This window comes from Mycteria americana, chromosome 6 (assembly GCF_035582795.1).
Source record: "Mycteria americana isolate JAX WOST 10 ecotype Jacksonville Zoo and Gardens chromosome 6, USCA_MyAme_1.0, whole genome shotgun sequence".
Lineage (NCBI taxonomy): Eukaryota > Metazoa > Chordata > Aves > Ciconiiformes > Ciconiidae > Mycteria > Mycteria americana.
In genome coordinates this window covers 61,959,998-61,972,874 of record NC_134370.1, presented here as the reverse complement: position 1 = coordinate 61,972,874, position 12,877 = coordinate 61,959,998, and the positions used below count along the sequence as shown (strand labels likewise).

Here is a 12,877-nt window from a genome sequence, read left to right as displayed (position 1 = left end):
TCACTTCCAAATCTGACCTATCATGCTCCTTTCTGCATTTCAGGCTAAGGTGCTTCGGGAGACCAAGCCAATCCCAAACCTAATTTTTGCAATAGAGCAATATGAGAAGTTCCTTATCCATCTCTCCAAGAAATCAAAGGTAAGGTAAAGCAGAGCTCTTCTGTGACCTGAACTCAGTGGAACAGTGGGATCAATGGCACGGTGGAAGGCTATTGGTGGTCCACCTTTTAAAGTCTCTATTAATGCTCAAATTAGGAAGGTGTAAGGACCTTGCTCCTCTTCCAGCCTTTGCCCAAGCTCCTGGCCCAACACTACTGAACTGCTGTCACACTGATACCAGCAGGTGTCAATGGCAGTACTGCCTGCGACCTAACATCATATGGTTCCTGGTTGAGCAGAAACTTATACCTAATGCCAGCTTTCCTTACCCCTCTCCCCCAGTCTGTTTCATAAGCAGGAGAGAAATGTACCATGATGAGGTACTACCTGAGAGTAACTGGTAATCACTTGGCTTTTAGGAAAACATAAACGAGCAACTGGATTGCATGGGGGCAGGTGCTTTTTCACCTACCTTTTCCTTCAATCCTGCATTATTACTGTGAGGGACTTGGTCCCAGTGCTGTGCAAAGGACTAGGCAGGGTAGAAAACTAAACTAAAGATGCTAATGGCATCATGTCCTCTCCCCCTGGTTTCACCTTGGTTGCTGCAGGTGAACTTGATGCAATATATGAAGCTAAGCACCTCCCGGGACTTCCGCATCAATGCATCCATGCTAGACAGCGTGTTGCAGGAGCCTAACACAGAGGATGCTGAAAATGAGCCAGACAACGACCAGGTCAGAACTCACTTAGCTGCTCTTACCAATAGGTTTCCCCCTCTTTTGATGCCAACTGTATTTGTAAGCTGTGCAGGTATATGTGAAATTAGGACAGTTTGTCTTCCCTGGGTTAGCTCTCACTTTAATACTAAGCTGACAGGAAGGAGTGAACAGTTAGTCAGGCTAACATCCCCTACACTCCAGCCCTCTGCCTTGAGTGACTTTTATTTCCATGCACCAATTGTCTGTATCTCTGGTCTTAGGGAAGTGAGACTGCTCTTAAGGCCTTGTTGTTTGCCTCAGCAAGCAGAAAGGTCTATCAGCATTACCCCTGAGGACCTACTGGCTGGCCAGGATCAGACCTTTGCATCATGCTGCAAAGTGGTGCTGCATCCAGGTTAACTTTTGTAGATAAAGAACTGGCAGAGCAAACTCTGCAAGGCATCATGTCGTTTACTAGATAGTGTGACCCATGTCCTCTACTATGTAGTGCTGGTGAGGGTAGCACAACCTGTGCTGGATTAAAAAAATAAACAATTTACTTTGCTGATTGTCCACGTTTTTATTGGTGCTTCTGTCCATATTTTCCTGAGTGTTTCAACAAGCCAAAACCCGGCACAAACAGTCCCCATCCTGTGCCATTGACAACCTGTGGTCTAAGTTCTAGCATGAATTGGGGGGGGTCTACAGGGAAAGTCTCAGTGGGTGAGAGGAGTCCCATATTCAGGTCATTTTGTTAGGGAGGAAAAAGGAGCTAAATCCTGTTCTGCACATCTGGTTTCTTGCTTTAGGTAAACCTTCCTTAGATGAATCACACAAAAACAATCACACTCTGTACTGCTACTTTCTCCCTCCCCTCTCCAGAGCAGCACAGCAGAGCAGACAGATGAGAACCAGGAACCCAAAAAGAAGAGACAGCGAAAAAAATAAAGCCGGGGTTGCCACTGCTGCCTCCTCCTATAGTGCTTGTTCTGTGGCAGACACTCGCCTTGGTCTTGGAGAACTGTGTGTACGGAGACAAGAGTCTGTTATTTCTCTTCCCAAATACTTATGACTTCTTCCTTTGTGCCCATGGACGTGCAAGCAGCGACTCGGGCTACTGTCTCAGGTTTTACAGCTGGCTGCTGCCCTCGGAAGTGCCTCTGCTATTTGAATGTGCTGCTATCAAAATCTTCTTCCCCAGGAACATCCCTTCGTACAGCAAAAAGGAAACAGTGACCAGGATCAGTCCCTGCCAAAAGGTCTCCTTCTGAAAGGACAGGCAGGCTCTGGCGTGCTCTCTGGACAATTGTCATTCTGGCACTCTAGCGTCATCATTTCTTCTCCAGCGAACCTTTGGTTATTTCAATTAGCTGATAAATATCCAGTGCTTCTCCTGGAAGACAATGGGACAATCAGTTCCCTGCATTCTGCAGTTCACTCAGAGATTGTGTAACATAAGAGTGACGGTCGTGATTTGCTTTAGTTCAGAGAGCGTAGCGCAAAAAGCCCTAAATTTATTCAAACTTCTGGTTTGTGTGGTGGTGTGAATGTAGGAACCAGCACCAGTAGGAAGCTGGAAACATGAGCTGTTCTGCCTCAGCGTTGAAGCTTGTTGCTGCGTGCAGCTCCTGAGAAGCGGAGAGGTAACAGCTTCCTCGGGCGAGGCTGGCTTTTCTGTTACGTTTTTGCTGACCCTGACGCGATGCACTTGTTTAATTTGCCTTGTTCTTGGTGAGAACAGAAGTGCCCTTTTTGCCCACAGAACGCAAGTCCTGTTTCTAAAAGCACCCTTTGCCTATAAGACTTCTAATAAAGGTTACCTAAGGGTGGAGCGTCTGATGTATTCAACAGCCAAGAGAACAAATCTGAGGGCAGTTCAGAACAAATCTGATTCTCCTCATCTGGGAAAAGGCTGCTGCACATCGAGGAGAAGCTGTTTAAAGCAGCTCCCAGCCAAGAGTTAAATGTTTGCTTGCAGCAGTTAAAGGGTTATGTTGAGGCTGTAGGCTGTAGGTCTTGGCTGATGTACGGGTTATGTATGATGGCTGTAGGTCTTGGGAGTGCACACAGCAACGCCAAGGCAGTTCTCTAAACAGAGCTGTGCTGGGCTAAAGGGGAGTGAGGAGGGAGAGAAAGCACCAAAGGCTGGAAAAGTTTGTATGTGGAAGGTAAAATACACAAGGTTGTTGAGGTGCCTCATTTCAGAGAAGGAACAATTCAATCTCGGGCTGTGTTAAACATGCACAGGAGGGCTCCTCTCCCTTTGAGGGGCACAAAGCAAATGTGCGCGTGGGATAACGGAGCCAAGCCCAGCTCATCACTATCAGAAATATTTGGAAGCAGCAGCACAAATGACTCGGGGATTGAGAAAAGAAAGAGGGGTAGAGAAGGGCTGGCACCAGGGTGACTGTTGCCCTGCAGGGCAGCTGATGGGTCAGGAAGGAAGGGGCTCACAAGGTGCCTCTGCTGTACAGAGGAGCCCTCGGGGAACGGCTGCTTAGGCCAAGTGCTCTGCCTAAGCTGGGGAGCCTTGTGCAGAGGGGATTACAGGGGGACTGCTCACCTTGAGGGATGCCATATTTCTTCTCCATCCCGGTTGGATTTGATGGCGTCACACAGTTCATGGTCACCTCTTTCCTTAAACACTGGTCAATGTCCACTGCGCTGAAGAAAGCCACTGACTGTGGCAGATCCTGGAGGCCCAGTTTGTAGGCAAACATGCACCTGGAAGAACAAGAGACCAGGTCAGGCGGTGCTACACATCACCCTTAGCCTTGTCCCACCTGGCTTCGACCAGCTACAGCTTCACAAAACACTGGCCAGCCATTGCTAACAGGTTACTTTGCACCCACCTTACTCAGCAGCTGGAAGACAAGGTGCTTTTTAAGTACTGGGTAGCAGGAGGGTCAAGTATTGCTGAAGTGGATATGGGAGGAACAGAGTAACAGTACGTTGAGGCTCCTTGGAAGAAAGGAAGAACCCAGCCCTTCACTGCTGGCTAATCCTCCCAGGCAGAGCAGATGCTGGATTTTCCCAGCGGGAAGCTCTGTGCTCGCAGAAGCCGGCACAAAGGCACGAACGTCAGGGCGTCTGCCCCTGCTGCGCTTGCCGCACCGGCACAGAAAGGCTGTTTGCTGTATCCCTGCCTCAGCGCAGGAGGAAACAGCTCAGCTTTGGCCGGCTCCTGTATAACTAATACCCCACAGTGCTGGGAAGGGGATTTGGCAAAGCTGGTGGTGCCGGAGCCGGACTGAAGGGAGCCCTTTGAGGTCCAGGAGCTTTCCAGGCTGAGCTTAACCTTGCATGGGGCAGGGAGGCAGCAGGAACGCCCCACGCTGCAGAAGGGGCAACAACGCCGGTGCTTGCAGCAGAGACAACAAGCCGTGCCCCTTGCTGTCCCCTGAAGGCAGGGGGGAGACGAGGGATGGGGACAGTTTCACGCTCCCAGCTGCTCAATCAAGCCCAAGGGCTACTGCCACACGATGGTCACAGACCTGAAGGGGGCAGGAGGCGATGCGCCTGCATCCCAGCAGAGCGGAACGATTGGCCCCATCTCTGCAGGAGCCAAAAGCTTACGATATTCCCCTCTTGCCCGCAGATTATCCCTGGAAATTGAAGCTCCATTTATAGCCACCCAAGTCAGGTGGGAAAGAACTGCAACCCCCAGTGCTGCCAACTAACTTTGAGCAGAAGAAAACTCTGCGCCAGCTTGCTGTGGGCAAAGCTAACCCCTTTGCTGTCACCCCTGTCCCTTGGGCTTGCCCCATGCCACCCCAGAGGCGCTGGCGCTCGTTCCCAGGAGACACCACAGCCATCACATCTCACCGCGTGAGGAGGTTGGTGATCTGCAGGGCCAGGGCTGCCCGGTAGCGATCCTGCTGCTGGACCAGGTAGCGCACCTCGTCGTGGATGCTGATACAGAAGCGCCCATTGATGTCAAACTCCTCGAAGAGCCACTTCATGGCAACCAGCATGAGGTGCAGGTAGTCAACGGCCGAGCTCTGCACCACCCAGTTCACTCTGCTGGTCAGAAACTGGTGGAAGGAAACACAGATGGAAGCTAGGGAAGCATCGGGGTCCATGGCCTGGTACCGACACAGGACAGCTCCTGGGAGAGGCCTGTTAAATTCAGGGTTTTGGGGTTTTCTCGATGGCATGGAGATAAAGAGGCAAGGGGTTTGCTGCATGGCTCCAAGAGCCTACTGGGTCTCCAGCATCTAAGACGGGCTGAACTTGGGGTTGCTGTTTTGGAGAAGAGAAGCAAAGCTGAGAGCTCAGCAGCACAGAGGCGTGTCCTTACCTCCCCCTTGGCCACAGCGGGCTCCAGGGCCCTGCTGATGTGACAGCCCAGCACCGGGGTCTGCGGGGACGGGGATAAGGCAATGCTCTCCAGCTTGTTGAACATTTCGGACTCAGTGCCTCCAGCCCACACTCGGTGCTCCACCACATCCCACTTCTTCTTCCTCCGGGACCTGGCGGGGCAGAGGGGAGGTTTGCTGGAAGCATGGGACGAGGCTGCAAGCCCTGTTTGAGAGCCTCAAATGGTTTGGAGCAGCTGGATGAGCCCTGCAGCCTCCTGCTGCTAATTGCTCACTGGGAGTGACTGGGAGGCCCCAGATCAAACAGACTCAGCCCTGAGGGAGGATCAGGACCATCCAGCCCCGTCTCCTTTATCTGCCTGCAGGGCTGCAGCTCCCTCCAGCTGGCACCCCGATGCCACCAGAGCCATGCAGGGTCAGACCATCTCACCCTTTCATGGCTTCTCTCTGGAGCCGCTGGACATCCTGGGCCGACACCGATCCATCCTCCGCCCTGTTCACAGCCAGGCCCAGCTTCCTCACCAGCCACTCCCCGTCCTCAGAGAGATGAAACCTGGAAGGGAGAGTGACCCGTGCCCAGGTCCCGTGGGACACCGCCGTCACCCCCGCTCACCCTCCACCTCCCTTGGCAGCACCCACCTCCGGACACCCTTGGTGACCGCATACATCTGCTGAGCCTTCTCGCGCGCCTGCTGCTGCGTCAGCCGATGGTTGAACTGCATCAGCAGCCGCTCGGCGAAGGGCTGCCCGGCCCCGTAGATGCGCCCGTAGTTGAAGACTTTGGCGTGCTCCCGGCTGATGCCCACTGTGGCGGCCGTCTTGCTGTGCAGGTCTGTCGCGTTGCTCTTCTTCCCCTGCAGAGTCATCCAGCCGAAGGCCGTGCAGCCTGCCAGGAGGGGAGCAGGAGTTGGACACCAAACGGGACCGGGCTTGGGGGGTCACGCCGCTACCCAGTGAACCTGTTCCCCGCAGCGCAGCCCCGGCTCACCGTGCATGCCGGCGAAGTGTGCCTCGCCGAGGACAGCGGCTATCCAGAGCTCCTGGGAATCCACGTCTGCACCCACCAGGGAGTAGCCGGGTGGCACCTGGACCATGGCTTTCAGCTCGCTGCCCACCCGGTCGGCCTGCAGGACACAATGCACAGCTCAGCGCAAGCCCTGCACCTTCCTCTTATCCTCAGCAGCACAGGAGCAGCCTTCCTCCCACAGCTGCAGCATGTCGGCGCAGCACTCCCCATGCCCCTAAATTTCGCTCTGAAAGTCAAAACCAGGTTTAACACACACATGGGGCATCGCCCCCTTGGTTACTCCCCCCAGGCTCTTCCAGCACAGAAGGGGAGCTTGGGGAAGGAGAGAAACCAGTGCTTCAACATTTTCTTCTCCTTTCACCAAATTTTGAAGCTCAGGAGCCCCTTCTGACTTCTTCCCCTCTCCCAAAGTCAAAGCACATCAGCAAGGGAAGGGCCCCAGCACCAGCCCTGCCACCTCAAACCCCAGCATCCAGCTCCAACTCCTATTTCCAACCCAGGCTGCTCCTACCAGTCCAAAACACACAGAGGGTAACCCTAAACACTCCCGCAAGTACCCGACCGCAGCCATACCCGGGCATTGCTGGCCGTCAGCCACGTGGGCTCCACCGCCCGGCGGGTGATGGTGCCCGCGGTCACCACCTGCGGCAGGATGGCTCCATAATCATCCTCCTCGTTATAGTCAGGGTGCCTGGGAAAGAGGTGAGGGTGACCATCATCCTGCAAGGGCCCTCCCAGAGTGGCGTAGAGGGACCGTGGTCCCGGCTGGGGCCGCTCCTCCCCGTACCTGGTCACCACGCGAGGCAGCTCCCCCTTCTTCAGCCACACCACCATCTGGGAACTGGGGGGACACGCAGCAGACAAGATGCTGAGCCCGCTGCGTCCGCACAACCTCCCCCGGCTGCGACGCAGCCTCCACCCACCTGCAGGGATGTCACGATTCAGCTGAAGGCAGCCGCTCACCTGATCCGCTTGTGAGCGTTCCTCCAAAACGAGATCATTTTGTTAATCTCGAGGGCTCTGGTCCCATGGGTGCGGCCCACGGCGGCCCGCAGGGTGCCGTCCTCCATCTGGGGCAGGAAATCCTTGGCAAAAGGGCTTCCCACGTTGTTATCGTTCCCGTCCTTTTGCAGTAAAAGAGGTGCCAGGGCTCAGCGCACCACCGCTTGGTATCAGTAAAGCTCTGCCCACCCTTCTGCCCCAGCTAGAGAGATTAATTCCCACCACACTATCCCATGGGACAAGATCACAGGAGTCCCAGGATTGCTGTAGCACCAGGGTGACAGGCAAGGTGACGCGGCTGTTGTGCTGGTTTTGGCTGGGGTAGAGTTAATTAAACCACGACAGCTGTGCAGCAGGACCAGGGGAGCTGGCACGCGGGGTGGCCAGGAAGCCCCCAGGAACACCCAACTTGCCTTGTGAGGCAGCTTGAAGAACCAGCACCCGGGGATGTTGACATCGTTGTAGGGACCATTGCCGTGGTGGTACGAGGGCTGGCTCCTCGCCTCCGCCAGCTTGCACAGCTCATCCATCTCCTCCTGTGACCAGCGATGCGAGGTGATGCTGGGAACTCCCCCGGCATGGCAGGAGGGGGAAATCAAGGCAACAGGGACCGATCCGCCACCCCACAGGATACCCTCTTTACCTGCACCAGGCTCTGGTCTGCTCTGCCCATTTTCTCCTCCACGTCCACCTCCACCTCCACCTCCAGCTGGCTCAGCTCCTCCACCTGCGGCAGAGACGGACCTTGGAGGGGGGAGCCAGGTCAAGCATCACTTCTTCAGTGATTTAACACTTATTAAAAGAAATTTCTTATTTCCAGCCCCCAGAGCCACACGTGGGGCTGTTTTTCACATGCACATGGGAATAAGCCCAGCCCCACATCTCCCTCCCACCGAGGGACCCTCCATCCCTTCCTTCACCTTCTGCCACATCGTGCTGCCGTCCATCACCAGCAGCTCGTCCTCCATGGCAGCCTCCAGCCCCGGGGGCTGCTCCTTGCCTTTCTCCAGGCAGTGCTGCCTGTACAGGTACTCGATCACCCTGGCAGGGGAGAGGGCAGGGCTCACGCACCCGTGACAGGGACTGAGGCTCCGGGGCAGCGCCTGGGCAGGGTCCCAGGGAAGCTCCCGAACCCCCCATGGGGCAGCCCCCGGCTCAGCACCCCGCTACGTCCCCCTCACCTGTGCGGGCAGGGAGGGCCCTCCGCCTCCGAGGGGGCCGTCGACAAATTGTCCTGCCGTCCCGGCACCAGGTAGCCCCAGCCATGCTTCTCCGCGTAATGGAGGGGGAAGCCATCCCAGGCCAAGCGCATCAGTTTCGGGGTCACCCTCATCTGCAGGCTGATGAGGCTGGGTCCCGGCACCCACCCCGCCTCCTCCAGGCGTGGGCACAGCTTGCGGTACCAGCTGGGGAGCAGCAGGGATAGGTCAGAGAGCACAGAGCAACCCCTGGGGACACCCAGGGTCCCCAACTCACCCCGGGTGGCCCGGCAGGTGCTGGAGTCTCTTGGGTTGCAGCGCGACCGTCTCTTTCAGACGCTCCAGGCAGACCCGGCTCGCGGGGGCTTTCAGCTCCTCGTCCTCACTGGGGGGGCCAGGGTCTGGTGGGGCAAGGAGGATCGGCTGGCAAAGAGCCCTCTATGCTGCCGCACTGGGGATGGGGACCTCGAGCCAGCCCCCCACCACTTGCCCCAGCACGGAGACGTAGGCCAGCGATGCTTCACCCTGCTGGCGTCAATGAACCGCGTCCCTTTGTCTGGGCACCCACGGGAAGGCGTCCCTCGAGCATCCCTTGTCCCCAGGGACCACCCGCGCTCACCTTCCTGCCGCTCCCACGCGGACCCGTCTGAGCCCACCGCCTCTGCAGGGGCTTTGCTGTTGCCATCCTGATTCTTCTTCTTCTTCCTCGGATTCTTCTTCTGCTTAAACTCCTGTGTGTCCCACTCGAGATCCCAGAGCCAGGGGTCGTCCTTGTACCTGCCGACACACCATCGTCACACCGCAGCTTTGCTCCCGTCCCCAGCACCTGCCCGCAGACACCCGCTGTCTGGTCTCTGTCCTGCGAGCAGCAGGACCTGCACCCCTACCCCACAGGTACCTGTCCTCGTGCAGCAGCTGGCAGGCATCGTTGGCCAGGTTCATCAGGGACTTCTTCATCTCCTTCTGCAGCTCTTCGTAGATGCCCTGAGCATCATCCAGGTACCTCTTCCAGTTCCCATTGACCGGCAGGTAGGACACCCCCATCTCCAGCATCCCTGCAAACGTCACAGGGTGGGGGCATCTGGAGCCCAAAGCAACAAGGAATTAGATGCCTGCTGGGGGAGATTTGCCCTGGAAGCACCAGACTACAATAGACATGAACATGTCTCCATCTAGTTTCCCAGCCCTGTAGAACCCTCGATGCTCTTCCCCTGAACCCATAATGATCCCTGTATCTTCTGCCTGCCCTGCACATAAATTGCTGCCCTAAAAACAACCCTGTATCACTCCAACCTGCCTCATTAAGTCTGCTCGTCTCCTCAAACCATACTGTGCTGCTGTTTATTCCTTCTCACCTACAGAGGTGGGATCTGAAGTCCCTCCTGAAAAGGGGTTCAGGGCCCCTCCAACCTCCCATCGCCACCCCAAGGACAAGAGGAGCCGCATCCCATCCCCAGAGGGACCGCAGTCCTCCCCACTGACGGCCAAGATCACAGGCCCTCGGCCAATGCCAGCCAGAGCTCAGCGGCTCTCACCTCTCCATGAAGAGCGGCAGCTGCTCCTGAAACACCTCATGGGTGGCCTGCACATCGCGGGCACAGTACGACATCAGGTCCTGGGGGCAGAGGCAGGTGAGAGCAGGCAAAGCAGCCACCCCTCTGCCAGCACGGGGCAAGGCACGGGGCTGCGGGAGGATGGGGGACATCACAGCCTCACGCACACCCAAAGCCCTCGCAAGAAAGGGCGGCAAAATGGAAACTACCGCAGCAGCTGCTCCCATCCCGCCCCCATTTCCAGTTCCTGCTGCCCGTCGGGATGTTGGGATCGCCGCCCACACCTGGAAGTGATTCCTGATGTCGGCCATGGTCCCCTTCACAAAGAGCTCCCGTGCCTCCTTCTCCAGCGGCTCCCCGCCGACGTACAGCGCGTGCACGTCCGCCAGGTTGTTGATGCTGCTGACGTGCACCCAGTCCCACGAAGTGACCTGCAAACAACACGGGGGTCAGACAGTGCAGGACAAGGACAGGCCATGGCCGAGATCGGGAGGGGTAAAGAATGCTGCTGCTCCATTTTAAACCAAGGCCACTTCATCTGGAAGGCGCTGGGAGAGCTTCAGCCAGCAGAGCTGCTCCAGCAGCTCCTACTCTGCCAGCACAGCAGCAGGTGGTCCCAGTACAGGAGCAAACAGTCCCATTAGAGGATCAAACGGTCTCCTGCCACCCACGCCACTGCCAGCGGCTCAGCTCCCTTACTCACAGCTGGCCCCTCCATTTTGCTGTGCGTTTTCTTCATGTGCTGCTTGACCTGCTGCAGTCCCTTCCTCTTGCCGTGCCTGGCAGCCATCCAGAGGCTGCGCTGGAAGCCCGTCAGCCCCGAGATGGCCATGTGCATGCTCATGGTGTCCAGGAAACGCACCCGAGAGCCCTGGGACACATCGGAGAAGAGAGGAGAGGTGATTTGGGATGTACTGGAGGAGAAACGTGCTGCCAAATGTCCTGTAGCTGCCAGCAAGCGCTGCCCTGTGTTACAGAGCTGCAAGTCCTCTGCTTGGGCTGCTTTTGTCAAGGCAAAGCTTTGCCTCCTGGCACCCCTCTTCTTAGAGCCGAGAGCATCCCCAGCACAGGCTGTCAGCTGCTCAGAGGCTCCTGCCACGTCTGCAGCTGCAACCCTGCAGCCTCCAGCAACCTTACTGGGTGCAAGAATATCTCCCCCTAAAGGGATCCAACCTCCACCTGTCCTGCAGGACAAGGCGAGCACAGCCCTAAGGTATCTGTGCAGAACAGCATCTGCCAAAATAACCCTGAAAAGCCAGCACAAGCGACTATCTGGGTAACGAACTGCAGCTGCCAGCACGAAGCAACGGCACCGTGGATTACCTGGATGAGGTACTGCTCCTTGATGAACGCCCGGTCAAAGGCCACGTTGTGCCCCACTACCACTCTCTCCGGCCAGTCCTGCTTGCCAGCGCAGCCAGCACCCGCCGGGCTCTCCAGGGGAATGAGGTCAGCCAGGGTGAGGTGGCTGGACCAGGAGTACCGCTGCTCCAGCAGCCGCTTGCTGCACCATGAGTACCTGAGGATGACACGTGGCACCCCACAGCCATGAAAAATAAAGTAGGGGCTCCTGGGACCAAAAGCACTCGCTGTGCCATGGGGTGCTGAGCAGGATCCCACCCGTGGGAGGGAGGTGACTGACCCCGGGGAGCACCGCACTCACTAACCAGGACGCACGTCCCACATCCCAGAGCCGCGCTTTGGGGTTTTGCTGTGTCTTCCCCGCAAGCCAGCGGTGGTTTGCAGGAACTGGCTCTGCTCAGGAGCATCCCCATCCTTCCCGAAGCTGTCCCCATCACCACTGCGACCCCAAGCATCACCGCCGGCACCACATCTCACCAAGCGTGCGGTGAGACCGCCACGGCCAGCGTCGGGCAGTGGCCATCAGCCACGCACACCTCCACGTCCAACACCACCGCCCGCTCCTCTGGGAAGTCGACGGCTTCCGCTTGCCCATCGGGGCCGTAGCGGGTCCAGCCGAGCTGCCATGCCCATTGCGCGGGCACGGGGGGCAGCTCACACTGCAGCAGCTCGTTGGCCGCCTCCAGGTAGGGCAAGCTCTGCTTCTGGGCCAGGAGGCGAAAATGCTCGTCGATGTTGTCCCCGTACATGCGGGGCAGCTGCAGGTCCACGTCGGGGAGCGTGGAAGTCTCCTTGCCCCACAGGTCGTGGCGTTGCAGGTGCTCCACGCTCCTCTGGATCTCTGCTGCCGAGTAGTGTACCTGGGCCCCCCGGAAGATCTGCTCATGGAGGGTCCTGGACAGCATCTGGATGTTGAGGGGGTTCACGCGCCGCTGGCCCTTGGCAGGCTCCTGGCTCGGCTCTTCCGGCAGCGGGCGGCTGGTGGAGGAGCTGGAGGTGCATCGCCGGGGCTCGGCACCGCGGGCTGCAGCGCAGCCCCTCACCGATCTCCTCCAGAGCAAGCGCCTCATCTCCCCCTGCTCTGGGGAGCACCTCCAGCACGGGCGGCTCCCCCCGGGCGGCCGGAGCTGCAGGGAGAGAGCAAGAGCGAGGGGCCAGCTCGGCACCGCCCGCTCGGCCCCGCTGCGGGACAGCCCTGACCGCCGCTACGAGCCCGCACAGCCGGAGCTGCCCGAGGCTCCGCACGGCCGGGGAAGGCCGGGCTGCGCTGCAACCCCCGCAGGCGTGCACACCCCCGCCGGAATGCACACCCCCCGCCGGAATGCACCCCTCCCAGGGAACGCACCCCCCCGCGTGCGTGCAACCCCCGCGGCCGTGCACACACCCCCACACGCACACACGTGCGTGCAACCCCCACAGCCGTGCACACACCCCACACACACACACGTGAGTGCACCCCCCACCCCCCCCGTGAGTGCAACCCCCGCGGCCGGGCACACACGCACCCCGTCTCGCGCCGCGCACCTACCTGGTCCCGGCGCGCGCCGCCCGGGCCTAGGCCGGAGGGCGGATCCAAACGGGAGCGCCCGGGGGAGCTTCCGGCCGCGCTGACGTC

At 58.2% G+C, this 12,877-nt stretch overlaps 2 protein-coding genes across 3 annotated transcripts in view; one reads left to right on the top strand and one right to left on the bottom strand.

The window, feature by feature from the left end:
• FANCI (FA complementation group I) overlaps positions 1-2,629 on the top strand; it is a 25,339-nt gene extending 22,710 nt beyond the window's left edge. For both annotated transcript variants that reach the window (XM_075506218.1, XM_075506216.1), the window contains exons 35-37: positions 44-139; positions 711-836; positions 1,683-2,629. In XM_075506218.1, coding sequence (XP_075362333.1) covers positions 44-139; positions 711-836; positions 1,683-1,748 — 288 coding nt within the window. In that variant the 3' untranslated portion in view covers positions 1,749-2,629. The remainder of the gene's footprint in view (positions 1-43; positions 140-710; positions 837-1,682) is intronic.
• Positions 2,057-12,877, bottom strand: POLG (DNA polymerase gamma, catalytic subunit). The gene is made up of 23 exons (XM_075506219.1): positions 12,791-12,877; positions 11,740-12,389; positions 11,224-11,419; positions 10,604-10,771; positions 10,185-10,331; positions 9,883-9,962; positions 9,246-9,428; positions 8,967-9,124; positions 8,625-8,748; positions 8,330-8,554; positions 8,069-8,189; positions 7,792-7,875; positions 7,562-7,684; positions 7,110-7,270; positions 6,934-6,987; positions 6,720-6,837; positions 6,108-6,243; positions 5,759-6,005; positions 5,550-5,672; positions 5,101-5,272; positions 4,626-4,834; positions 3,364-3,524; positions 2,057-2,193 (listed from the first exon to the last, which is right to left on the bottom strand). Exons 2-23 carry the CDS (start codon positions 12,330-12,332, stop codon positions 2,132-2,134), a joined length of 3,645 nt encoding a protein of 1,214 aa, XP_075362334.1. The 5' UTR covers positions 12,333-12,389; positions 12,791-12,877; the 3' UTR covers positions 2,057-2,131.